Here is a 27,904-nt window from a genome sequence, read left to right on the forward strand (position 1 = left end):
GACGCCCAGGGCTTGGAGGAGGCGGCAGGAGGGAGCGGGGCGGCCATTTTGTCTTCCTCCGAGAGGCCGCTGGAAAGCCTGCGGCTGGTCCCTGCTTCTCGCCTTTCTCTCGTTCGGTAGCGCCACTGCGATGGGCCGGAAGAAGAAGAAGCAGCTGAAGCCCTGGTGTTGATATCCTTTGCCACAAAACGGGACGGCTTCCCGGACGGGACTGGGGGGTGGTAAAGGGGAGAGCGCGGCCTGGTCTCCTCACTGCCCGGAACGTGGCCTAGTCTCTGCTCCCGCCCATCCCCCATCTCCTGGCCGGGATGCGCCGCACTCGCGCTCTTTCTCCCCACTTTTTCATCTACCTCCGCACGCGGCTCGGGCCCTCCTTCCGCCCCCTCCTCCTGTCCTTCACAGGGAGTCGCCCCGCGCTCTCCTGCCCTTCCCTCACCAGGAGGCGGCCTGGGCTCGGGCTTTTCTCTCCCTTTTCCCCCTCTTCCTGCGCCGGCGGGACGCGGCTTGTTCCGCCTGCCTCCCGACCGCCTTGTTTGGAATTTCGTCCGGCTGGTGCTTGTTTCCTGGTATTCCCGCGCCACCGAGCTCCTAGCGAGCCCGGGGTATGGAGTGAGCGGAGGAGACTCCGTAGGAATAGATGCCAGTGTCAGTAGCAAACTGCTGGGACAGGGTGGAGATGGAGGGAGGAGAGGGAATCTTTTCCCTGGAGGGAGAGGCGGTAAAACGGTCTCAGAAACTTTAGAGACCGCCTCGCCCGCCTTGTGTGGCTAATATCCTGGGACTAACAGAGCTACAACTACACTTCATACAACAAGCACAGAAACCTTGGCATTTAATGAGACTTGGTGCTTCCCTCAGTCTCCTAAAGGTTTGACTGCTGCTCTGAAGGCAGCATTAAAGATCAGTTCAATTTGCTGCAGCCATAAATAATGTTTCCTAGCCACTGTTTTAAATCTATCTTTGGACAGAATTGTTTTACACTTGATCTAGCTGCCCAGGAGTTTTCCCCTTTGCCATTCCTTTAAGCTGCTTCATACAAAAATCTTAAAGCTTCAGAATGTCCTTAATAATCTTGAATAGGTATTGCAACAGGGATTTTGATGATGAAAAAATCCTTATACAGCATCAAAAAGCAAAGCACTTTAAATGCCATATATGTCATAAGAAACTGTATACAGGACCTGGTTTAGCTATACATTGTATGCAGGTAAGGCTTTTTTTAAATACATGCGTAACTTGCCTCATGTTCAGTTTGTCCCTAAAGTGATAGTGCATTAAAAACATTTTTAAGATTACTTGTTTATTACTGCTAGAATCTCAAAACTCTGCTGGAGTTGCCTTGTTTAGGAAACACTGATGTGTCTTTTCTCTATTTCTAATACAAGAACATACACCCCTTTTAATAAACTCACTCGTTTTAGTAATGCTGTCACAAATGTATATGGTAGTGTATAGATTAGACAGATCATCTTGGCCTTTCATTCACACTTGATGCTGGGGAGGATTTATTAGTTGGTTTTAATTCCAGAAAACAAGTTCCTAAAATGGTTTTAACATCCTTGTAGTTTATATGAAAAAGAGAAAATGCACTTTTTCGTCTGAACCTATTCGTGGATGTGTTTGAACTACAGAGACTATACCAGTATAGCTACATTGCATAATGCTGGCATGATTCCATAGTGTAGACACAGCCTGTGCTGACTGAAGGGTTTTTCCATCCATCTAGGAATACCAAATCTCAAAATGATGGTAGCCATCAACGTAGCTGGTCTACACTGGGGGTAAGTCGACATAGCTGTGTCAGTCAGGGATGTGCTTTTTTTCACATTCCTGACAGATGTAGCTACGTCAACCTAACTGTTAAGTGTAGGCTAAGCCTAAGACTAAAATTTTTCCTCATGAGGATGTAATTACATAGACAGTTTAGCTAGTATTAAAAAAAGGGATAAACCTTATCTATCTTATCTAAGCTAAACTGTGAATATAGTACAGTAGCATGTGCCCCTCTTTAGCAGCCTCCCTTAGTTTAAAAGACAGTTCTCTTCCTTGCGGAAATATGACCGGACACATCTTCCCTCCCCCAAAAAGTTAGGTTATTGAGCAATCTGATACAGAGTAAAAAGTGTTCAGTGTATTATATATTTAATGGAACAAATCGCTCAAAACACTTTCATGTAGGGACCAACACAAATTGCAGCTGTTTGGGAGAGACATTACCAATAGATGTTAGTTACAGATTTTAAAAAGAAAATAATTATTGAACTAAACATGTGCATTTGTTATGGGTTTGAGTTGAGGTGACAGAGGATAGCCTTAACAGAATAATCTATAAGATTTGACACTACCTACAGAAATAATGTTGTCAGTCACAAAAATCTTAGCTGATTGCAGTAAAGGAATCTAACTTTTTTGGTTTAGGTACATAAAGAAACAATAGATGCTGTTCCAAATGCTATTCCTGGAAGAACAGACATTGAACTGGAAATCTATGGTATGGAGGGCATTCCAGAAAAAGACATGGATGAAAGGAGAAGGTTACTTGAACAAAAAACTCAGGGTAAACTTGAATGTTTAGTTACTTATATTGTATTATCACCATAATATGTTAACTAGATCAGCGTACACCTCTACCCCAATATAATGCCACTCAGTATAACATGAATTCAGATATAACGCGGTAAAGCAGCGTTCCAGGGGGGTGAGGTGCACACTCCGGCAGATCAAATCAAGTTCAATATAACACAGTTTCACCTATAACACAGTAAGACTTTTTGGTTCCCGAGGACAGAGTTGTATCGAGGTAGAGGTGTATATGAAGAGGAGCATAGCTTTATCCCTATTTACTATGAGTTTATAAATTGCACTTCTGTCTGTAGTGGTGAAACAAATGTTACAGTGGCCGTGTTTTGATCCTGAAATGGAGTGTCTTATAGAGGTCTATTTAAACCATAAAACTATAATAGCTGGGATTTGTGCTCTGTGAAAGTAGCTACTTTAAATATAAAATTAAAGCTGGTACTGAGGAAATAGGTTAGCAACAGGATTTGTTTGAAGGTAAATCCTCAGTGACCTGGGTTTTATATTGCCATTCAGATTTGATTGGTAGAGCTGCCTTGCTATCTAGGTAGTGGAAGTAAGGAATATCATCAGTAATTTAGGTTCAGATAGAGCAGTTGGTACATTCTGTAACTGCTTTGATAGGCTTTTCTGGCTACTTGAGTGACTAGTGATATTTTCTTCTAGCCAAAGGTAACTGCTTTGGCAAGTACCTGTCTGGAAAAGGATTATCCTGTTACATAGCAAGAACTGTGACTTTAGGGTGGCTAGAAGAAAAACAGCATAAATAGTATAGAGGTTTGGACTTCTTGGATGCTAAGAATGCCTTTGTGAACTTCCTTGGTGTTTTATCCTACTCCCTGGAGCCCTACTGCATAGGTTAAGCTGTGGCATGTAGACCTAGGTGGCAATTCTTAAGAATGATCCTGGTAGGGTTTCTTGCCCCACTTTAGCAACTCATACATACAAATAACACAAGGGAGAAAGGGTTATGTAAAATGTGTCCTTCTTCCTAAAATACATAGTTGCAAATTACTAGCAAGGTGGTTTAAAGTTAGTTTCAAATTGGAACACCTAGGTAGTAGATGAAATCCTGTGCTCTTAAACTCTGTAGATTTGTGGTGTTCTTAATCTGACAGTGTTAATTAAATTTCTTTAGCAGAGAGCCAGAAGAAGAAACAACAAGATGATTCTGATGAGTATGATGATGATGAATCTACAGCTTCAACCTCATTTCAGCCACAACCAGTACAACCACAACAGGGATACATGCCCCCAATGGCACAACCGGGATTGCCTCCTGTGCCAGGTGCACCAGGAATACCCCCAGGTAACATAGGCTTTTAAAGCTAGACATGGAAAAAACAAATACTTTTATTGAGATGCTACTTTAACTCTAGGATGATGGTCTGACATCTTCACAACACACTTAGATATGACAGTATAACTTATGACTGATGCTTAAACACAGCTGTCCTGACATCATCTTTCTGGAAGAAAATATTAAGAAATGTCACAATAGTGATAGAAGGATTGCTGAAGTGAGGTACCAATCAAGGAAAAATTGTCATAGTGCCACCTTTCTGGTCTAGCTTCAGGCTAGCTGCTGCCTCGGTTTCCCTTCAGTTTCTGGGCCAATTACCTGCCCGTGATTCTCCCAGCCTTCCTAGGAGGGGCTCTCTGCCAGTCCCAGAGTCCTTCAGGCCCTTCTTCCAGGGCACTGTTTCATTAGTGCAAACACAGCTCACAAAGTAACACACTCACAATCAGTGCAAGCTGCTGGGACCCAGAAGCCTTTCATTCTGCTCCTCTCTCTCTCTGCTCCAGGGGAGTCACGGGAGCCAGACTTCTTTCTGTAGTTCCCCTTTCACTGAGCCCTCACAGCCTTTTGTAGAAAACACCTATCCCCTTCTCAGGTGGGTCTTATAAATTAAACTTGATTGGCTGCCTCCTAACCCGTTACAATCCATAAACATGAAAAGCTAAATGTCACTGATAGGTTCTTTTTATTTAATGACAGGGTAGTCTTTGTGTTATGAATAACTTATTCAAAAAAAATCCCTCCAAATAGTAGCAGCAAAGGGATTAATTTTGACTGTATTCACATAAAAGCCTAATTGAGGTTCCATTCTATATGACTAGATGTACTCTTCATATTTAAACATATTCCTAGTCCAGATTTTTAATGAGTCTATAATTTGTTCATCATTTTGCACTTCCATTCCTTAAACAGGGCTTTCTTGTCCATGTTGCCTATCCGTGTTACCCTTGATACTTTTCTGCTTTTATATATTATATAAATTGACTTTGTTTTGACACTAAAAGTGATGAACATGCCTACATCTGCTATGTCGGAAAAGCTTTCATTAACCAGTGTCCTGATGCCATTTAAGAATTTCACTGTGGTTGGAAACTGCTATTTAAGGAAGGAGTTGCTCTGTCAAGGAGAGAAAATGCCCTAGTGAGGGAGCCTAGTATGTAAGTGGTTAAACCACTAGCCTAAGACTTAGGAAACCTGGGTTCAATTCCCTGCTCTGCCACAGACTTCCTGAGTCACCTTGGGGGAAGTCCTTTAGCCTTGCTGTTCCCTACAGATGGGAAACTAATACTTCCCTACTTCACAGATGTGTTGTGAGGAGAATTAACCTTAAGATTATTGAGTGCTTTGGGATCTACTGATAAAAATGGCTATATAAGAGTAAGGTATTACTATCTCGAGGCTGGCTAAATTTCTGACAAAATGTTAGATTATGTGTACACTTATATCAAGGGGAAGAGAGTCTCTATCGCTTAATAATGGAAGATCAGTTTTCTGATCACATGTCCAAATGTAGTGATGATACGTGTCTTCATCTCTGAAAACTCATGCAAAATATATCTTCAAGCAGTGTTAAAAAGGATTTTTCTCTAAAGCTTGTATGCAGATAGTTGATCCAGTCTTGTTTGTCTGAAGCCTTTCCCTAATCAATCTATTACTCATCTAAAAATTATTTTCAATGTAAAGGTATACCACCCTTGATGGCAGGTGTTCCACCAATGATGCCAGGAATGCCTCCAGTTATGCCAGGAATGCCACCTGGGTGAGTAAAAACAGGCTTAATCAGTTGGCCTGTGTTCATGCAGTGGTTTTTGCACACTAGCAATTTGCTATCTAAATCTGTCATTAGCGACTTTGAACTGTTTTAGAAAAAATCAAAACCTCTGTAGAACTTTGGGGTGTTTATAAACTTTTGTTAATTTTAAAGTTAACATAGGGCCTGGAAGGCTATACCACGGCAGCAAAATGTCACTAAAATTTAGCAGGTCATACGCAAATGTGGTGATGGTGTTGCTCCTCCTCCCACCCCTCAGTTAATACAATTGGATGTAAAATCTTGACTTGCTGGTTTAAACCCTTCCATGAACCCATTGTCAAAATTTGGGTGCTGTGTATATACATTATTATATCAGAGTTTCTCTTGTTTTCATCAGTTGTGGATCCAACCAGGAACAAGCTTGTCAGTTAGTTTAAGATTTTGTTAAATGAGATTTACACGGGCTGGTTCTAGAATGTACAGATGAGTTTTTAAACTGTTAATGGGGTTGACACATAACACCCTATCACAATGTGTTTGGAAAATCATAGGTAGATTTTTTGATTTTTGTCATACATTTTCACAGATTACATCAACAGAGAAAGTACATGCAGTCATTTTGCGGTGAAAACATGTAAGCATCTAATTAATAATGTAATTTAGGTACATTCATTATGCCATTTTATGTCAAATGAAATCTGTCATATTGAACCCCTCTCATTCAGTATTTGTGTTATGTAACTAGGTTTTGTATAGTGCACAGTTTGAGGTTTTCATTGTTAAGAATAATAAGGGATCTCTATCTGGATCCATAAGACATAAAAAAAAGGGAGATAACATTGCAGTAGCTATCTTGTTTCCTACTTCACCTTTCATTTTGCAGCAGTCTGCAGCTTCATTTGATCACTTCCTGTGAGTAGTGGGAGCTTTTTGTTTTTTTGTTTTTAATTATTTCGGTGAGGATTCATTGATACATAGCTTAAGCGACTTGCTTAATGTAATATACAATTTTTGAATTCCAAAAAACCTATGGTGATAAGTCTGATTATTGCAGTTACATTCTACGTGGGTATTTTTCTGTTTGGCTTTGAAATCTGTATCTTGAAGGATTTCATTCTGCAATCAGGACATTGCCAGTTTTTGCTGGTTTTTAGTCTGAGTGGCACTTAAAGCTCTTTGTCAAACTTTAATATGGATGGATACTATGCCATATAATAAGGAACATAATTTTGCCAAAAAACTGCACTAGTCTATCAAACCAATTTCAGTCTTATAGATTGTAGTTATGACTCTACATTGTTACCAGTTTAAAGCCTAACTTAACCTAAAGCAGATTTCCACTCTTTTTTTTTCAAATAAGGGAACATCAGGATAAGTAAGACTAGCCTTGGCCTATGAAATAATATGTTCTGACTTATTGTACTTTAGCCCTGTTCTTTTCAGATTCTAAGAAACAAATGTCCATTTCATAACATAATATCCCTGCTGTTTCTTTTAAGTGCATCTTCATGGTGACAATGGGAGGGCCTCCCTCATCCAGAGTTGCTGAGAGAATCTCTTGATGAGCTGGGGTACCTTCACTACTTTCCCTAGCCTGGTTGCAGGTGTTTCTAGCTTAAGAATCCTCATTCTTCATATGGTATCTTGAGGACATCTTGCCTCCCATTTAATGAAATTCCTGTGGTAACTAAATTGCTTACCTTGAAAAGTAATATTAGGACAGTATTTAATGTCTTTTTAGCTTATTTTAATGGAGTTTAGCCTCTACAGATGGTAGAAGGGCCCAGTGGGACACCAGTGTTCAATCTTAGAAGAAACTTTAGGCATATCCTCTTAAGATGTCACCAGTAGGTGAGAGGAATTTATTCTTAGAACAGAGAAAAAGCCATGACCTTAGATGAGTGCAATCAACTTGGACAATGAATTCTGCTGTTCAAAGCATAGCCAAAAGTTACTGGAAATAGATTTTCTGATGTTTCCTTCTTCAGTGGATTTAATGGAACTTTATGTGGTCATCTTTACCTGTTTGGTTGTCTGTCAGACAACATTGAAAGCAGAAACATTTTTTAAAAATAGGAAGATGTGACTGTATATTCACAAAAATTGGCCTGAGACCTCAGACATACGTACTACCTGAAACTTCTGACTAATATTTTATATAACTAACTTGATTTCAAGTTGACTCTGTCTCTTTTACACATTGTTCAAGGTTAGACTCTCATTTATGTTATCCTGGAGTCTTTAAAAAATGAGAGCTAGTGTAACAGTGTAATTTAAACAAATTTCCTTGGGCATTTTGTTAGTGGGGTACTAATTAGCTTAGTAATACACTCGGTATACAATTTATTAGTAGGCCACTTACACTGAAACTGAGCCAATTAATTGAAAAGGACATGCTTTAGTACCTTTTTAATGGAGAGACTAGGCCTGGCAGTCTGATATGAAATCTGATTGATGTCACCTTAAGGAATTGAGTCCCACATGAAAACTGTTTCTCTTCCTGTAAACAGTGGAACCTCTTGTATTGGGGATTGGTTTGTCTACTGAGAGTCAAGATGACTTGAGTTCCTCTGTTGGTGGAAAACTAGGTTACTTGCAACACTTTTAGCTTGATATTAGTGTATCCCAATGGTCTCAGTAGGAGATCATTAGTGTTCATATTAGTCTTTATTTTATATTTTTAATAGGATGATGCCAATGGGTGGAATGATGCCTCCTGGGCCAGGAATACCACCTCTTATGCCTGGTATGCCACCAGGTAGGTCAGTGATGTCGAACTCATACTGTGGTGAGCTAAATTATATCTTTTATTTAACTTGGGGTTCTTGGGTTCATATGATTAAAAATCAGGCTGTATACTACCCATACTTCATACTAGATGTCTGTAGAATTCAGTGGTGGCTTTCCACAAAGATAAAGGGTAGAATTTGGTGGCAAACTAACATTTTTAATTAGTAAACATTTATTTATTGGAGAGGGAAAATGTGGAGAGTTGTTTTTCCTCTTTCATTATCCATTCTCTCCCCCTCCAATATCCTTCTTTTGGCTCTTTCCTTCTCGCTGCATTTTTTTCTCTCTTCTAGTCACAACTCTTCCTGTGTTGTGGTTTTTTTTTTTTGTTTGTTTGTTTTTTTTGGTCTCTCTGGCAGCCCTGGAAAAATTGTAGAAGGTTACTAATTAGCATTTTAGTCTTGCCTCTCTAGCCTAGCTATGTGTAAAGTACTTCATAAGGAAGTTTCTGCATCAAGTTTTTAAACACTGAGCTGTGAGAAACAGCTGACTGGGACTGCAGGATCCTAGAAAAAAGAGATTCTGCATCACTGTTTTGACTGCTGTTACTGACAACTGGCTGAAATTGGTGCAGTCTTAAATTCAGCTGAGTAGACTGGAAGATTGACACCCATTAGGTAGATTGTACAAAATAAGTTTATTCCTGTCCAGAATTGACTGTATTACACTTTGCTTGGGGGAGCCCTTTTGTCTTATTTCAGGAGGCTTTATATTTTACACAACAAATTTTCTCCAGACTTTTTGTTTAGGTGATTGAGTATTTTAATGTGTTTCTTTGTGTTGAAGCGTTGCTTTGCTTTAAAGCATAGCTATAAGATTATAAAAACTGCTGCATAGCCTTTCTCTTGTTTTGCTTGTAACCAGTATTGTGGGCATCTGTTAACTGTACTAAACATTTTAGGAGAACTTCCATGGCAATCACGTGTCCAAAAGTAGTCTGACTGAATCTTTTTTTACTACTAAATATTGCAAGCGAGTTAAGTTGCTTAATTTAAAGGTCTTTAATGTATAATATGTCTGTCAGGAATTGTGTTTCTGGTTGCTTTACTTGGTCTTTTAATAGTCTGCAATGTTGGCTGTCCAAGGGAGCCATTTCCATGTACTCTGTAGACCAGTCAGTCACAGCCTGATCTGAGTTTGCACTTTGCTACTAGCTGGATAAGTTGAGTCTCCACTAATGACAGTCAGTTTGTCCAGGCTTCCTAGCAACCTTATCACTCAATTGGCAGCTTTGGTTTAGTTTAATGTATCTTACACAGGTTCTCTGAGTTGCATGTGGAGTTAAGTGGAAAGAACTTGTACAACTGTGTTGTGGGGGTGGGGGGGTAGCTAATCTCCTATCTGTCCTTTCCCTGTCTCTCAAAATTGAATTTGTAATTGTAAGATGGAGGTGACAAAACTTGTCTGTCTTATAAGTGTGGTAATTTTTACTATACATGCATATGTTTTTAATTTGTGACTATCTAAAACAGCTGTCTCTACAAGCTGATAAAATGTACATTGATGTTACAGGCTTATCTATGTCAAGACTATACATATTGTTTTAAAAACATTCTGGAATAGTGAACTCAAAAGGAATATTTCTGTTCACCTGTGCTTAAGTTTTTATTACGGATTCTTTCCTATTTTCATAGGTATGCCACCTCCTGTTGGTCCTCGCCCTGGTATGCCTCCCATGACACAAGCACAGCCTGTGACAGCACCAGGCATTCTTAATAGACCTCCAGCTCCTGCTGTAGCAGCACCCTCCCCACAGCCTCCAGTTACGAAACCACTTTTCCCCAGTGCAGGACAGGTAAGGTGACCTTCAGAGACACTGGAATCTTAACGATCTAGTCTTGTCCATTACAATGGACTATAAAATTAAATCATTATGACTAGTAGTACTTTTCATTGAAGATACTACAAAAGTAATTGGTAAAACTTGTCACCTGTTTTGACTCTTTATTGTAATGCAGATTAACACTAGGCTGCTGGGGTTTTTTTTTTTAAAAAGGATTTTTATTCACTTTTTATTTCCCTTGTCTTCAGTGTCTTATAGCAGCCCAGGAACTAGGTATAACTTCTGTCAGCAAATGTGGGGCGCTGAGGGATGGACAAAGCACTCTGACATTACTTCCCTTATGAAGGGGAGTGGTCGGCTGAACTTTTTTGTCTGTCAGCAGATGGAGATTTGACTTCTCAAAATTTTCACTAAAGTTCACAATTCACAAGTCTTGCCATGGTTTGTTTTAAGCAGGATTTCAACTTGTGGTCTCTTGATAGTTTTTTTTTTTGAGGTTCATGACCATTACCATATGTTGTAAATGCATACGTCTTTAATTCTTTACTTGCTTTCAAGTATGTTGCAGAAACTTTCATAGTGTCCTTTGTGCATTTTGGACTTCTGCATGGAAGATAATCATTTACAAAAATTCAGTCCCTTGGATAAGAGATCCTTCCATATGGATATTTTTCACCCATTTGTTTGGAGACTGTTCACTGTTTCCTTTCTTTTATGCTACAGATGGGGACACCTGTCACAAGTTCAAGTACAGCTTCATCCAATTCAGAAAATCTGTCAGCATCTTCTAAAGCTCTGTTTCCTAGCACAGCACAAGTACGCAGGAAGTTGCAGTTTTTTTTTAAAAAAAAAATTGCTTTGCAACTTAACCCTTTGAACTGTTACGTAAATCTGAAATTGTCTGCCTAAACATCTTCAGATAATTGCAGTTATATTCCTGATTATGTTTAGCTGGTAAAACTACAAAATCCTTAATTGTATATTACATCTTGTAGGAGTACACATTTTGAAGTGTTCAATTCCTCTTGCATAATGGGAAGAAATGAGAAATACTACATCCTGGTTCTGAAGGGTTAAAAAAGCATGAAAGCAGCTAAATGCATTTTAGTGGGCAGTGGTTAGCTTGATGCATGGTGAAACCTTTTTAGTTTGTGCTGTTTAATCTTAATATAGGGAAACTCTAATTTGCATTATGTTCTAAAATTGAAACATTTGGCTTTGGTTAGAAGGTGGAATGGAGAATTGAAAATGTATGCTGGCTACTGCCAAAGCATTCTCTCAAGTGAAACTCATTTTTGTAGTAGTTTACTTTTAAAGCAAAGTTGTCTTGTCTCTAATTTAATTTAAGCACAGACAGTATTGACTCCAGCCTCTTGTGTTTCACAGTGGACCTCAAATTTGTTTTCACTTAGTTCTTCAATCGTTAATGAGACTAAAATTTCAGGAAGAGCTGTAGACAGATATTTAAGAGACCTTTGCAAGGCTATTGCAGTGTTTTTGTTATGGAGAGACTGCTTCAAAATTAATTTTAATTTTTGAAGTCTGACATGTTAGACCTCTTATACTGAAAGGCTTAGTTAAAGCCAAGATTTTCAAAATATTTAATTTCATTAATGAATGCTAACACTTGGAGTTGTATTCACTAATGATTGCTAAAATACACTAATTGTAATAACAGAAATAGAAATTCACTTCAGCGTAGCTTGTCTTTACTAAAGCAGAGTGGTCCATGAAGGATTTATGTATTAAATTGAATATTTTGGGTGTAATTATGCAAGGAAGTCAGCAGAATGTAGATGCATTTTTTATTTTGTACCTTTGTTTTAGCTATTGCTTTTGACCTGCAACATCTAGACTCTTACAGTGTGTGCACTAGATTTTATTTTGTCTTTGTTTTCAGTTGCTTTAGTATTATGTGATGAGGCTGTTTGGACTAGCTTATTTTAATTGTCTCTTACTGGAAAGTTTCAGATGTCAAAACAGGTAAATGAGTCTTATTTTAAAAAGTAAGTGTTTCTACTGATTGATTTTTTTTTTTATTTCACAGGCTCAGGCAGCTGTTCCAGGACCAGTGGGTACTGATTTCAAACCTTTGAATAATACACCTGCAACAACCACAGAGCCGCCCAAACCTACATTCCCTGCTTATACACAGTCTACAGCTTCAACCACTAGCACAACAAACAGTACTGCAGCTAAACCAGCTACATCTATAACAAGTAAGCCTGCTACCCTTACAACAACCAGTGCAACCAGTAAGTTGATCCATCCAGATGAGGATATATCACTGGTAAGTTAAAACAGTTTTTCTTAAGTTGATAAATGCAACTCACGTTTCCATTGCAATTGTCATGTGGCTAACATGATACTTTTCTCTATCCCAGGATGACTTTGATGCTGGCAGGAGTATAAAATATGTTGAGTTAATTTATCAGAAATTCATGTGAGGGGATATATCTTCAGTTTCAAGGCGATGAATAGTGTAATAGAGTTAACATTGCATAACCATACCTTTTTATAAATGGTGGAACTGTTGCATTGACTCTAAGAATCACCCCTCCTGAGCGTGGCTCTGCCTTGATTGGCTCTCACTTCTCCAGGCTGATGTATAACTGTTAGAACTGTGCCAGATACAAACACATAGCTAGCTAGCTAGCTGGCACAAGTGAGACTGAGCAGTTGTGAAGTGCTCTTGACAAATATGAAAAACAATTATACGGATGCTATTCTCCAAGTTCAGAACTGAAAAATCTCAAAACAAAGTGCATCTCGCTTTCCTAAGCGAGGTTAGAATTCAGGTTACACTTAGTTTTGTCCTTTAGATTCCCAGTTCATTTCAGATTTTTTTTACATATAATTTTAGTATTAATAGGAGATTCGCTCCTTATGTGCAAAATATTAGAGTTGACAGTATTAGTATAGCAATTTGAAATAGCTGAACTTGCATTATGTGGTGGTTTTCCTGGGAAAGAGAGATAATATTGGTAATATACTTGAGACTTTTATAATAGCAAATTTAGTTCTATTATTGAAGCTACCTTTAACAATTTCAGTTTTATAAATTCTGGCTTATTTACCGAGACATTTTGCACCAATATTTAAATTAATATTTCAGCTCCCTTGCTCTTTCTCTGGTGTGTTAAAACGTCTGTGTATGCTGTTATTTTTTAGGAAGAGAGAAGGGCACAGTTGCCCAAATATCAACGTAATCTCCCTCGACAAGGACAAGTATCAATGGGCAATCCATCAGTTGGATCACTTGGAGGTATGATGCCACCACAACCTGGAATTCCTCCACAGCAGCAGGGAATGAGACCTCCTATGCCTCCTCATGGTAATCACACTTTTTCCTAATACATTTGAGTTCACTGAAAACTTTTTTTAAATCTAGAAGCAGCAGTTAATTTGAAATGGACAGGTTTTTACAAAAATATAACTTCAGTCTTTTTTACGTTTAACTTTGTGTCTCCAGCCTTTTGAATCTACTGAAATAGCGTTATTTTAAAATAACATTTTTAAAAAAGAAAACTAGTAGATATGTTTACTTTCATCTTAAAAATGTTTTGTTCATAGGTCAGTATGGTGCTCATCACCAAGGCATGCCAGGATATCTTCCTGGAGGGATGCCTCCATATGGTCAGGGACCTCCAATGGTGCCCCCTTACCAAGGTGGACCTCCTCGACCTCCAATGGGAATGAGACCTCCTGTAATGTCGCAAGGTGGCCGCTACTGATGCTACTACACACAGTCTAATAGGTTTGGAGATTAAACCTTTTCTCATCTTGTGCTGTTAATATAGCCAAGCTTCCGTCAGTTAAGGCTTCATTGTGACTTTAAAAAAAGTATCTTCCCACATGCAAGGAACTATTGGACATTCTTATTTTACATGGGAAAAATTTATTTGGAATAATAAAACAGGAACTTTTCCTGATGTTGCAATTTATACTGTATGGCTTCTTTTTCATGTTTCATCTAGGTTTTTAGAAGTGAAGTATAGTAAATATGGTTCGTTAAATTGTGAAGGCGCTGGAATTACATGAACATACCATCTTAAAGGCAAGTTCTGTAACATTATGTTGCTATTTGTAAAGTGATGCCTTCACAGCACTTCAGGTGCTGTTGGACTTCACGTCCCCAACTTAGCTTGGTGAGGGCTGTAACTATTCCCAACTACCTGTACATTTAGAAGTCTGAACATGTAACAATATTTAATGTATTTAGCTTTCCTCCTGTTGCAGGGTTTAAGTAAACTGACCCAATAAGGTCGTGTGACTTTTCTGTACTGTTATAAACTTCATTGTAATAAAACAAGACAAAAATTTATATGCCTTTTTATTCATGACCAGCTGTGGACAACTGCCTGCAAGGTTTGTACAGATGCATGCCACAGTAGTTATTGGTGTAATAAACGCATATTTACTGCTGCTGTTTTGATATACTCTAATTCTTGTTTGAACTTTGTCACTTAGCTGCATGTTGTAGTCTCCTAGGCAAGTAGACATAGACCTGTACACTTATTAACTAACTTTAAAAAAAAAAAAAAAAAGATTAATAGGAATGAGGTTACAGGGTACATCTCACCTATCATTTATAATTTGTTTAAAATGGTGCAGGTTTCTTTAATACACCTTTCTTCTTGTCTGCAATAAATCTTAGATGACTTGTAACATTGGCACTTTCACATGTTAGCAAGATGTAATTGTGACCCCTGGCTGATGTAAATCCTAGTGCCAGATGCATCCTGTTAGTTCTTTCTTCAGATAACTTTCTTGGATGTGTGACTGCATCAATGCATGAACCTCAGGAGCCATTCAGGAGAAAACTTCTAGAAGCTTAGGTGCATGACACACAGTGAGTGACTTTATTGCTACTGTATTGAAAGTGACCTGCAAAAAGGAAAAATAGGCCTTTGCTCTTGTTTTGCCTCTATGATGTGCAAAGGCAGCTCACAAGTATTGGATTTTGTTTTCTGCTTTTACCATAAATATCAGGAATTTCAAATCTGATTGTCTCGTGGTGGTGGTGGTTGGACATAAGATGACTCGTGGCTTTAAGTGCCTGGGGTGTTGAACCTTTGAGACTCTTCTCCCAGCTGTCTTAATTACTTAGTTAACAAATCAGAATTTTGAATCTAAATTAGTCTTACCCTCTTACTCGGGTTAATTTCCTTGGTATGACATATATCTTGCTGCTTTAGTTGACTAGTCTTCCAGTGTTGGGGAGCTAAATTTCTAAAGGAAAAATACAAACATGGGGAGAACACTTTTTGTGAAGAGAGGGCTTCCAGGTGTGTTAAACATCAAGAAGCAGAAAATGGCAAATGTTGCTTTCCTTTGCAGATCAACTTTAAATCCAAGTTCCAGCCATAAATTATATTTTATCTGTGCCACTTGTTTTGTGGTGATACTCTTTTCCCTTTTTTTTTCCATCGCAGAGCGTGGCAAGCTTTACCACTAATTTGGTCATCACTGTAGTAGGTTTTCCTGTTTTTTTTTTGTTTGTTTGTTTGTTTTTCTGACACGAAGTATTGTGGCTTAGTCTTATTTTTAAAAGAGAGATCTTTGTTTTTTTACAGTTGTGGTTTGTACCAGGAACTTCACATTGCTTTACTTTCATGTTCCATCTTTTCAGTCTGCAAATGTTTAAATTAAAGCTATCCAGGATATTATGCTGTCTTCCAGTAGAGTGTGTGGCCACATGGAACTCATTATATAGTGTCTCGGGTTCTTTGACATCTTAATTTCTAGTTATATGACCTTAGTTTAACAACTTAGAAATTTATCTGGCAAATCTCCAGAAACTTGTATTAATCTTAAGCAAGATCCATAGCTCTCCAGATGTCATAAAGCAGCATTTTCCTAGGCACTAGACACCATTTACCTGCTGTCCACCTGTCAGCTAACATGTAGAATAAATGAGCAGACTCATTCAGTAATTTGCTTGGAAATGTATTATGAATGGGCCTTGAGTTTTCAGGGTCCCGCTCCAGTTCTTCGCACTTTTCCATTTTTCTGCGATCGTAATTTAATATGTCCATTGTTGTACTCCAAATGGAAGCTGGTTGTCTTCTGTATTCCTTTCTTCTGATCCCAAGGATAATTCAAAAAATAAACATTAAAGCTAGCCTAACGCATTTGACTTTTTTTATATCCCACCTAAAAACATTTATGTCGATAGATTGGTTTTGTATTCTGCCTGTAAAAACTGTGGAACTTCTGGCTTTTTCTCAAGCTCTTATGATGATCTAAGGATATCTCTCCTCATTCCCCCCACAACAAATCCCATTTTCTTACCTACTGTAGTTCTTTAATCCAACTTTTTAAAAACTTTATTTTCTGGTCTATACCACCCACCTCCTTTTTCAGGGATGAGTAGTCAAAAACAAACAAACAACCCAGAACCTTAGTGCATGCACTGCTCACTTGATCATGCTCTACAAATTGTCGTTATTTGTCTTTTAGTCCAAAATAATTCCCATTTCTTAAATAGTGACTGGTTGGTTAGGTGATAGCATCATTTTATAGCTCTCAAATATTATTTTGGTTATTTAGAGGTTGGAAACATTTAGATCTCTTTTTATTTTGTTTCTAACAGGACCTGAATTAATATTGATGAAATCTCTTACAAATATACTTGGCAAAGTTCAGTTATGTGCTCTTGGTATTTCTCAGGTAGACACTCCCTGTCTTGTTTCCTCTGCTAGGAGACCTGTATTGCAGCTACCTTGAGTTGCTGTCACTTCTATTTCAGTGGGAATGTTCTTACAGAATTTGCTGTCTCTTACTGGCCCTCCGTTTCATTTATGTCCAGAGAGTTGGACTTGCAGTAGCGTTTCCAGAGGAGACAAGCTGCTTTCAGATAAAGTAATCTTTATATGGATTAACCATTTAAACCCCTGCCCCTAAGATTGGCATGCCATATCTCATAGTGAAAATGAGAATTTATAATTATATAGGTTTGGTTGCCTGACTTGGAAACTACATAACCAAATGTTGATGTAGGCACTAAAGACATCTTAGTGAACAATTTTCAGGCAAATGTTTGGAAACGAATGAGGAAAGTCAATGCCTGTGCAAAAGATTAAGCATTTTTCATTACAGGATCTAAATCATTTTAAAAATAGCCTTATGGTACTCCTGTAAGGTAGACACATTCTATCCATTTTAGAGAGAGAAAATAAGTGGTTTGCCGAAGATCATACAGCAAATCCATGAAAGAGCCAGAATTATAAACCAGGAGTCTTTGACATCATCTCTTGCTTGAGTTGCTAAACTACCCTTCAGCACAGAGGTTACCTTTTAAATTAGATTATACAAAATTAACTAGTTTCCATCATCTCTAATTTGTGAGTGAACTAACTCTTTGCTTTGGTGAATGAATTTAGTAAGACTTTCCGGATGACTAGCTTTTACTCCTTTTGCAAATTATTGCTCCTCTATTTCAGATCAGAGATTCAAAATACTGGTAATAAGTTTGAGGATGGAATGCATATCTGATAATTAAAATGAATAATTAACCCTTGCTCTGTGCATGCACTGGAGGACACAAGCTTCTAGAAAGTATTCAGCTGCTTCTGTGGTTTGCATGGTGCATGCACTCATTTCGAGTGTATGGAGCTGCAGAGCAAATTACCAGTGTAGCACACTCAAGTCAATGGTAATTAATTTTTTCTGTGAACTAATGGATAAAGTACAGCATATAATCTGAAGTTATTTTGCAGGAACCAAAGAATGCTGAACACAAGACAAAAAGGGGAAAAAAAAAAAAAAGCAAGACTTCTTTAGTTTACACAGTGGAAGGGCAATATAATGAATTCTGATTACAGAAGTTGAAACTAACAAACTTGCCTATCAGCTGGTGTTGTAATTTCTAAAATGATTTTAAATTTTTTTTTCTGGTACTAAATATCTTAATAATTGTACTGGTCTAGCTACTACAGAAGACACTAAGGTGAGGGTAAACTTTTCAGTGGTGGCTGGGATTTTTACCTAACATTACTTTTTGTGAACTGGTACAGTAAATGCGATCAGTTATGGGAAAAATACCCATAGACAACAGAGTTGTGTTCCAGTCATCAAGCTACAAATGAAGTAATCTAACATCAGAACTTCATACAACTCAAAAATAGTCATAAAGTATAAAAAGTTTAGTTTGGAATTAACAGACAAATGCTAAGGCAGTAGCTTCTTTTGTTTGCTTGATCACTGGAATTTTGTTAATTTTGAATGCATGTCTTTCACTTAATTGGGTTATGTTTTTCTAAAATTTAAATTTTTCTTCTTCCTATAGCCCTGCCATAGGACAGGCTGAGGCAGAGTCTCAGTGTTGCCCTGTTCAGTCTGAGGCAAGTGGGATTTATTTTATTCATTCTGGGGGCTTTCACAGCTTTATGGCTGTTGGATATTTATGTCCCCAAACTTGCAGCAAGTTTGGTGAAGGCCCCTAAATTTAATTTAATTTAGGATTTTTATAATCTTTTGGTAGATGGGCTCTATATTAATATTCATACTTATTGGCTGTGGTGTTTTTGAAGAGGTTGGGGGGAAGGGATATTTAAGATGGATGTTAATGCAGCTTTTTTTCCCTTTATCCTTCAGCCATTTCCCTTTTTTCCCAAATTATATGCACTATTATTTTTTGAAGGTAATATTTAATGATGGAACTACATGTAGCTTACATGAACAGATCTGTTGAGTGATGCTGTTGCCTTTTCTGGGGAAATGTGTTGAAATGCAACTTACTTGAAATCCAGAAACTTCATCATAATGCTTTAAATCCATTTAGTTATTAGGCCTACAGTATTTATTAATTATAAGAAAATTAGTTAGTTAGAACTGGAGGCATAAAATTAGCTGTATTTCTAGAACCCTGAATAATAATTTTTCCATAAAAGGATGGCTATAGTGATATACTTAACATTTTTGTTTTCACATGTTATACCATGAAAGTTACACCAGAAGAGTAAATATTAATGTAGAGCCCTGCAAAGAGGAGATACAGATTTGAGTTGATAAATAGAAAAAAGGAATGAGAAATTGAAGTTGTAGATTTTGCAAAAATGTCAGTTTGAAAGATTTCCTTTTCATCAGTCTCTTTTTTTAAAAAGGGGTAATATTGTAAAGCTTGGTGTATTGCACCATATATTCTAAAATCATAGCATTCATTTTGGATTTTGAGGGATTTCGCAATGTAACTTGATATGGTAGTGGTAGTTAATAAACATGTTAACAATATTGAAGATACAACTTACACTTATTTAGAAAATGAGAACTTTCCTGTCCTTAAATAATTTTAAAATTACTGTTTGAGCAGACTGCCCGTTTGCCTTTTTCTTGCAAAAGCATGAGATACTTGGACAATTTCAGCCTGAGAATAGGTTTTGTCCCTGTGTAATCTGACTGCCTCTTGGCAGCATTTGACTCTTAAAATTTCCAAATTAAAAAAAAATGTTTGCTAGTTTGTTTGAAATTACTGCAGCAGATGAAGTTTTTAAAGACAGGTTTTGATGCACCATAGAAACTGTTTAATTTCTTAAATGTTTCCTTAAGTAATGGTTAACTTGTATGGCTTTCACAAGTCTGGTTGTGGCTCACATTGTCTTTAATACAATTGACTGTCACCTGCAAAAGTGGAACTTGTTCCTTCCCCCTTTGGAACTCCTGCCCAACTTCCCTACACTCACAATCTGAACCCCTTCTGGGTTTCTGATCCGTCCTGATGAGCTCCAGAAACTAGTTATATTCCTCACTAATGCCGAAATTTGTGAGACATAGGCACTGAATGTTAACTGTATTCAAGTAGTTGTTGAGCAGTGTGTGTTATTCCTAATTCTGTCAGTTTGATGTTACCCTTTATAACACTACAAGACAATACTACAGTAACTAGCATTTTTCTCCTAAATTTATTCAAGTTGTAAGAGCACTTGTTAGGTCACTTCACTGTCTTGTCTCCTCATTTACATAAACTGGTCACAGACAAGAGTTTTCTTGCAGAAGAGAATTGAATAAGTAGTATGTTGTTTGTGTTGCTACAGATATCTGAATCATTCTATTAAGACTCAATGAATGAAAAATAGCCAGAGATATTTAGTGTTTAATATTCATTATTGATTCACTCTGCGTATATCACCATTTAATAAACTGACACTAAATGGTTTCCATCCAAATATTTATATTTGGTTTGGTAAGTCTTCAGGTGTATTTTGTAATAGAAATGTTCAAATGTAGATTAATGTATGCTCTCTGCCTTGTCCATCCATAGTGTACATTTCTATAAAGAAGAGTATCCTTCTTCGATCCACACTTGGGTTATATCCAATAAACATATATTCCTTGTTGTAGTTAAATGTTCAGTGTCCTACTCAAACCATCCATTTATTTTCACCTTTGCATTGTTTGAAGATACTAGTTTAAGATGGTCCTGAGAAATCACTTATTTGCACTTCCTATTTCTGTTGTACTAATGCTCTTAATATGTTAAATGTTGCTTCACCATGTCAAACAACCCCCCCCCCCATGATTCTCTGTATTTCTTATATCTTGTCAATGAGACTAAGTACTGTAGTTCATTCCTCCCCTATCACTGTAGGAATATTTTCTTTTCTGCACTAAAAACAGGAATACTTGTGGCACCTTAGAGACTAACAAATTTATTAGAGCATAAGCTTTCGTGGGCTGTAGCCCACGTCATCGGATGGATATAGTGGAAAATAACAGTAGATACAGAGAACATGAGACAATGGGTGTTATTATACACACTATATAAGGAGAGTCATCAGTTAAGGTGACTGGGAGTGGATGGGCGATTACACAAAGTAAAACTTTCTCCATGCTTATCTCTCTCCTCGCCCCCCTTCCCCCAGTTCCTTGTATCTCCTTGTCAATTGCTGGAAATGGGCCATTTTTATTACTACTATAAACAGTTTTTTTTCTCTCCTGCTGATAATAGCTCACCTTAACTGATCACTCTCCATATAGTGTGTATGATAACACCCATTGTTTCATGTTCTGTGTGTGTGTGTATCTCTTCCTACTGTATTTTCCACTACATACATCCGATGAAGTGGGCTGCAGCCCACGAACGCTTATGCTCTCATAAATGTTAGTCTCTAAGGTGCCACAAGTACTCCTGTTCTTTTTGCAGATACAGACTAACATGACTGCCACTCTGAAACTTTTTCTGCACTAGTTATTCTCATGTAAATTTGAGAACATACTACTTGGAATCCTAGTAGAAACTTTCATCTGCAGGAAGACTAATCACTTTGCCATCCACTTCCGAAAGATGCACTCAGTGGAACTCCAGAATAATTCTGTAGGATGTTGTGTGGATTTGAGCTTCCTTTGCTATAATTTTCAATTCAATGCATTTTAAATGGTCTCGGAAATCTCTAGTTGTGTATTCAAACACAAGCTTTGCTTCTCCCTTTCTCCATGTTCCTGCCTCCTAAGGGAGTTTTGATTTTCAGAAGTTTCTCGTTTTGAGATTTCAGTAAAAATTTGAAGTTCATAGGTCTCAGTGACTTCAGCAGACATGCCAATATTATCTTAATTCAGTGACACAATTGATGTCCATGTATTAATTTGAAAGCTACAAGAGAGCAGTTTGCATTTGCTTTAAATATTCAGTGGTGATATGTGACCTATAAAAGATAGAGGCTTTGCTTTCCTTCTAACCACAACAGTGGCACAGTGCTTTACATTATTTTAATAGGAGTTTTTCCTCAGCTCCTGGATCAACTCTTTCAAAAAGATCTCTAAACACAAATCTAGTTTTAAAACAAAAATTATCTTGCTCCTAGTGTGAAACTTGTCTGACATCCTTGAGTGTGGATCTAAGGAGGGTATTGCCAGAAAAACTTCAATTGTAAACAAGAAATTCCCTAATTCAAAGTCATATGTGCTTACTAATACCCTGTGTGTCACAAAGTTGCTCCATTTCTGGCTTCCATGTCTTTTCCCAAAGGCTCTTAAGAATTGTTTAAAATATTACTCTTATTTTCCTACTTCTAATGGAAGCACTCAGTATAATTCCATTTAAAGCTACAAGGACCTATATATATTTTTTTTTCATGGACAAGAAATGCTATAATGTTAAACTGCTAAATCAAGTGAACTTTTGCATATCTCTCATTTACATGCAAGGTAAATAATAGGAGTGGCAAATAAAGTACATGCCATGCATTAAGTTCTCGGATGCTTTAGAATGCTGTGATGGTTGCCTTATACAGAAAACTTTGTATATCAGCATTAACTGCTGTCCCTTAAGTGCTGTGGAAAGTGCTTAATATCAGTCTGCGTATTTTCAAAATTATTTCACTAAAGCAGGGTTTCTCAAACTCCATTTTCATCATGACCCCCTTCTGACAACAAATTACCACACAACCCCAGGCAGCGGGACTGAAGCCTGAGCCAAACCCAACATTTGAGCCCTGCTATCCGGGGGCAGGGTGGGCAGAGGAGGAGGCAAAGCAGAAGCTTGAGGGCTTCAGCCCTGGGTGATGGGACTCTGTCTTCGGCTTCAGCCCTGGGCCCCAGCAAGTCTAATGCCAGCTGTGGTGACCCCCCCATAAAAACAGGGTCGTGACTCACTTTGGAGTCTCGATCCACAGTTTGTGAACCACTGCATTAAAGTAACAAGGATTTCCTATAGCCCAGTGGTTCTCAACCTATTTATCATTGTGGGCTGCATCCAATACTACCTGTATGGCCCTGAGGATGTCACATGGGCTGCAGCTCTGTGCTGATTGGGCCACAGGTTAAGAACCACTGCGATAGCCAATCTGGCGAAAAGTGGTTAGTGGGTTTAGTGGCCTCTTTCTGCCACAAATGTAGTGATGGTCCATTTTCGTATTTGCCATAAAAACTGGTCCAGCTATTAGTTTGGGAGTGGGAAAAGAATTGAGGATAGTTGCTTTGGAAATAGACCTTTGAGTTTTTTTGATTGTGCAAAACACATTTAATCATCTGACTGTTGTGATTCAGTAAAATACATTGCTCAGATGGCAGCTCTCTGCAAATCTCTACCCTGTCAGAATAGGAAGTAGATGATGATAATCACAGCTAGAATGAATACTGGTATCATGTTTCTGCTAGTGTATCTGCAGTTTAAATGCAACGTCATTGCTGGCCAAGTGACATATGTATACTGAGGATGTCTATGAAAGAGACACAGACTTTTAATCCACAATTTTTTGATCCCTTGGCCAACACAGACTTGAAATACAACAGACTCCTCTGGGTGGTTACAAGTTGTGCGCCTCACTTCTCAAACCAACCTTTTTTTTAAGAGGCGTGGAAGGATCCACAGTCAGGAGTCCTCACCAGTCCTTGATTGGGCAGATGGTGCCCACGTAAAGCCCAAGTGTAAAGGAGGAAAAGGTGAACTACCAGATGGATTTCCACTGCAACATCCACATTTCATTCAGGTCATCAGACACAGTGTAGTGTTGTTAAGATTGAGCCTTTTTATTCAGTCAAGTATTTAACTCAAATTATATCTAGTACAATGGTATATCTTGAATGTTGGGATACTCCATACTTCCCTGCAAGTCTATGCACCAGATCTTTTGATTTCACCAACCATCTGTGACCCTAGCAAAAAACTCTAGTTTTAGTAGTACCATTTTTAAATGGTACTGAACTCATCTCAAGGTTTGTCTTGGCTAGGAATTAAAAGGTAAGACCAACAGCTGATGACAGTGTAGCAGTCTCTTGTATAAGATCATGTTTGATGTAATGGATCATTTCGGGCTTCTTAGAACAATGGGTTAAGAAATCTGATTTTTGAGACCATGGGATTCTTTTTTCCCTCTCCCTTCCTTTACAGGGGGTGTAGAAAGAAGACACGTTGTGGGGGAGTTGATAGGTTAGATGAGGTACATCAGTTTCAGGTATGTTGCCTCAGGGTTTCCTTTTTGTTTTTGCTAAATCAATATAAATTTTAATCACATTTCAAGAGTAATTCTTTTTAAATTGAATTACACTTGTGCTGTTCCTACTAAAACTGTTAACTAGTCCCAACTTTAACCTTTTGGTATTGAATGTGGGAATTTTCATCATACCTAAGAACAGCCCACATATACTCAAAGAAATCCATTTCTCTATTCCGTTATTTATGAATCACACATCGAGACAAAAGTAAAACTAATTTCATAAACAACTTCAACTCTATTGCCTCAGTGAAGCAGATGAAATTTAAGAAAATAAGTGTACTCAATCTATTTTCACTGAGTGCTCTTTAACAGGGTCACTCTTGCAACTACAACTTGTAATCCCTTGACATTTAGGTTTGTCCAAGAGGTATTTATCATATTACACTTGTCTGATACATGAGTCAGAAAAGTTTGAATCAATTTAAGGGCAAATTAAACATAATTTTATAGCTGCCTTTAGTCCATCTTTTTTTTTTAAAAAGAAACATTGTACCAATTGAGGTTTGACATTTTTTTGAATGAGAACTAAATTATGGATAAACTCCTTGATTTAATACAACTTGTGTTTTTGTTAACTAGCAGCAGAATTTCAGCATTTGCTACTTACTGGTAGAGAAGAAAAATCCCACAGCACTGCCAGTACAGGTTAGTTTAATCTGTAAGTACCTGATGTTCCTGTTTGAAATACTGTGTTCAAATACCATTTAAGTACATGAGGAGAGAGCCTTTTGATCACCTAAATGTGAATACGTCTTTGTGTAGGATATATGTTGCTGTCTTCAACAGAGAGTAAATTTGTAGAATTTAACGGTTTTTAAAAAAATACAATGATTCTAACTACACCTAGGGGTACTATACTTTTACAAGCACCTGATTAACGGAAATGGGGATTAAAAGTTTTGAAAGCCATTTTGGCAGTATTGAGAAGCTTAATGGACACATGGACATGGATTCAACAGTCACTTCAGTAATTCACTTACTACCAAGAGAGGTCATTTTACCAGAGTGAATTGATGATACAAGATTTGATATTTGCTTATATTGGGGATTAGGTGTTCATGCCTCTAATACTGTAGCAGTAATTTAACCTTGACTTAAATTTTCTGGTTACAGATATATAATATCACCTGACTTAATACCCTCACTCTTATATATTTACTGTAGTAGGCCCTGTGCATGGGATTAGACTTTGAAATCCATTTTAGCCCCTTTTTACACTTCAAAGAGCTCCTACAAATGTTTTCCTCAGATTTTAGTTTACCCCATATTTATTGTTTTTCCCTCATATTACTTTCTCCTTCCACCCCTCCAGTATTGCTTAGTGTGCTTTATCTGCTTAAATTTGAAGCAGATGACGTAATTGTTTTGATTTTTTTGGTTGTGCAATGTCTTGAGCATCTTGAGTACTTTGAATGAAATTAACTTCAGAAGATAAAATTTTATATGTGTACACAAATGTACTGTGACCATTTTTAGGTGCTCTATAAAAATAAACTCAAACTACAGCGCATTAAAGATCAAGGAAATCCAACAGATGGCAGTAGTCAAATAGAAACTGAAACTATTGTCATCTCAATTTATCTAATTAGAGCAACAATCTGAATAACAATATGATAAACTGACATTTACAGCTCCACTAAGTTGGTTTCAGAACTGAACATCTTGCGTAGGTTTTAAGAATTCATTCTCAATTATAATATGTTCATTTTTTATGTTATAGAAGAAAACACGCTTACTGATTGATAACCTTTGTAGTTTTAGCAGGACGCATCTCCCAGGGGCTACTATTATATGATCAGGAATTCAGACTGTAAATGTTCACTTGCAGGCAAGTGGTGGTACACGCAGTTCAAATTTCTCGCTTGTGATGTGCCTGTTCAGATTTGTCTTTTGGGAACCTGGTGGGTCACTTTTATATAGAATTTAAAATTAATCTGTTGCCCTATAACTCCTAATTATAATTGGCAGTTATGTGCATGTGTAAAAACTACAGATTCCTTACTGTCAAATCAGTGACTATATGTAGTAAAGTTCACAAAGCTTTCCTTTTAATTGATTTTTTTAAAAATAGTTATGAATCCAGTTGCCGTTTTGTGGCACCAAATCTGTCAGCTTGTTAATAACAACTGGTTCTTTTGGACTGCAATATTCTGTGAGGTCAACCTCCAGGGGTTGCCAAAAAAGAAATAATTTAACCTTCTACTTCACGGTACCCCAATTTGATAATGAACACTCCCCTTTGCCACAGCCAGCCTCTAGTGCGGGGGTTGGCAACCTTCAGCACACAGCCCATCAGGGTAATCCTCTGGCAGGCCGCAAGACATTTTTGTTTATGTGGACTGTCCACAGGTATTCTCTCCTCCCCCCCCTCTCTCCCCCGAGCTTCCTGCGGCCACGGTTTGCTGTGCCTGGCCAATGGGAGCTGTGGGAAGCGGCAGGCTGCAGGGATGTGCTGGCCGTGGCTTCATTCTACTCCTATTGGCTGAGAATGGCGAACCGCGGCCCTGGGGACCCTGCGGACAGTCAATGTAAACAGTGTCTTGTGACCTGCCAGTGGATTACCCTGATAGGCCGCGTGCCGAAGGTTGCTGACCTCTGCTGTAGTGCTTCATATTACAAGAAAGTACAGTGCTTCCAGATTGCTTTAATATGAGCTATGGTGGAAATGCCACCTTTGAGATTTTTTTATGCCAGTTAAATAGCTCACAGCATAATATGAATATTGTTTCAATAATAAAGAACTAAATGCATTTTTCCTTTTGACACAGCAAAGATTTTTCTGAAGGATACTGGGAATCTTATACCTGTCATTACCACACAAGTGATTTTAAGTTGAGCTTTTGGTCCATTGTCATAGCTGTCCTGTAGCATACAATTTGATCTTTTACTTTACGGTGGCAATTACTTTGAGGCCACACTAAGAATTTATCTTTCTTCGATGAACCAACAGTCATTCGGGTATCGATATTAAAAAGTTTCCCAAATTCATGTTTTTTGAAGAAGTGAAGTGAATGGGACCAAGTTAACTGTTTTTAGAACATTAAAATATGCTCATCAATCTGTGAGCATGTGTGCAAAACTTGTAACAGATGGTAGAAGTATTGGTAAGAGGGAAGGGTAAATTGAAAGGTTGGTAAGTATGTGGGTAACTCTGTAAAATGCATGTTGACTGTAGAAAATGGTAACTGTCTGCAGTTTAATTTTCATAGCATTCAGTTGACAGAGAAGTGTTGAAGACCATATGGAACCAAGAACAATGAATCAAACTTGCATTCCTTGTGTGTTCTTATGGGGTTCATTTTTCTTCAGGAATGGGAAATTGGATATATGTACTTCCGTAATATGTATCTATTTAATTCTGACTTTCTCTAATGATTAAACTTAGTAATTTAATAAATGAAGTGCTGCCTGTGTATTTTCTCTGACAGAACAATTTAAAATTTGCAACACATTGTCTTGTAGTGCCTCACAACAATTTTAAGTATAAAAAGTACGTTCAACTAACTTTCTGCTTAAATAGCTTAATGAAATCAGGCAAGTGAATAAAGGTACAGTTTATCTGCAGAGATATTTGGTCACATATGCTGCAATAACATGCCAAACAATGTGTACTGCTCAGTTGTGTAAAACACATTTAAATTGGATGTGTTAATCAAGTAATAGTCTTTGAGGCTACAAACAACCCAAATCTGATCTTTGTGCTGAGCGTTGCTAATTTTGGGGGGGGTCGGGGTTGTAGCCTTTTTGTAAAAATTCTGGCTTCTTTT

The 27,904-nt window shown here is 37.8% G+C and overlaps 1 protein-coding gene across 17 annotated transcripts; it reads left to right on the plus strand.

Annotated features, from left to right (window-relative positions):
* Positions 1-27,538, plus strand: ZNF207 (zinc finger protein 207). 17 transcript variants are annotated; one of them, XM_075071857.1, is made up of 14 exons: positions 1-1,207; positions 2,419-2,557; positions 3,716-3,886; positions 5,561-5,636; positions 6,217-6,264; positions 8,318-8,418; positions 10,055-10,215; positions 10,927-11,019; positions 12,251-12,493; positions 13,375-13,537; positions 13,777-14,260; positions 18,494-18,548; positions 24,717-24,786; positions 26,906-27,538. In XM_075071857.1, the coding sequence occupies exons 1-11, from the start codon at positions 1,058-1,060 to the stop codon at positions 13,935-13,937; spliced, it is 1,506 nt and encodes a 501-aa protein (XP_074927958.1). In that variant the 5' UTR covers positions 1-1,057; the 3' UTR covers positions 13,938-14,260; positions 18,494-18,548; positions 24,717-24,786; positions 26,906-27,538. The 17 variants fall into 17 exon arrangements, with proteins under 17 accessions (XP_074927958.1, XP_074927959.1, XP_074927960.1 ...); XM_075071858.1 differs by having other exon boundaries at positions 13,777-13,960; positions 14,181-14,260; positions 24,717-27,538; XM_075071859.1 differs by having other exon boundaries at positions 13,777-13,960; positions 14,181-14,260; positions 24,720-27,538.
* Positions 27,539-27,904: the final 366 nt, after the last annotated feature.

The sequence above is a fragment of the Chelonoidis abingdonii genome, chromosome 13, assembly GCF_003597395.2.
Source record: "Chelonoidis abingdonii isolate Lonesome George chromosome 13, CheloAbing_2.0, whole genome shotgun sequence".
NCBI lineage: Eukaryota > Metazoa > Chordata > Testudines > Testudinidae > Chelonoidis > Chelonoidis abingdonii.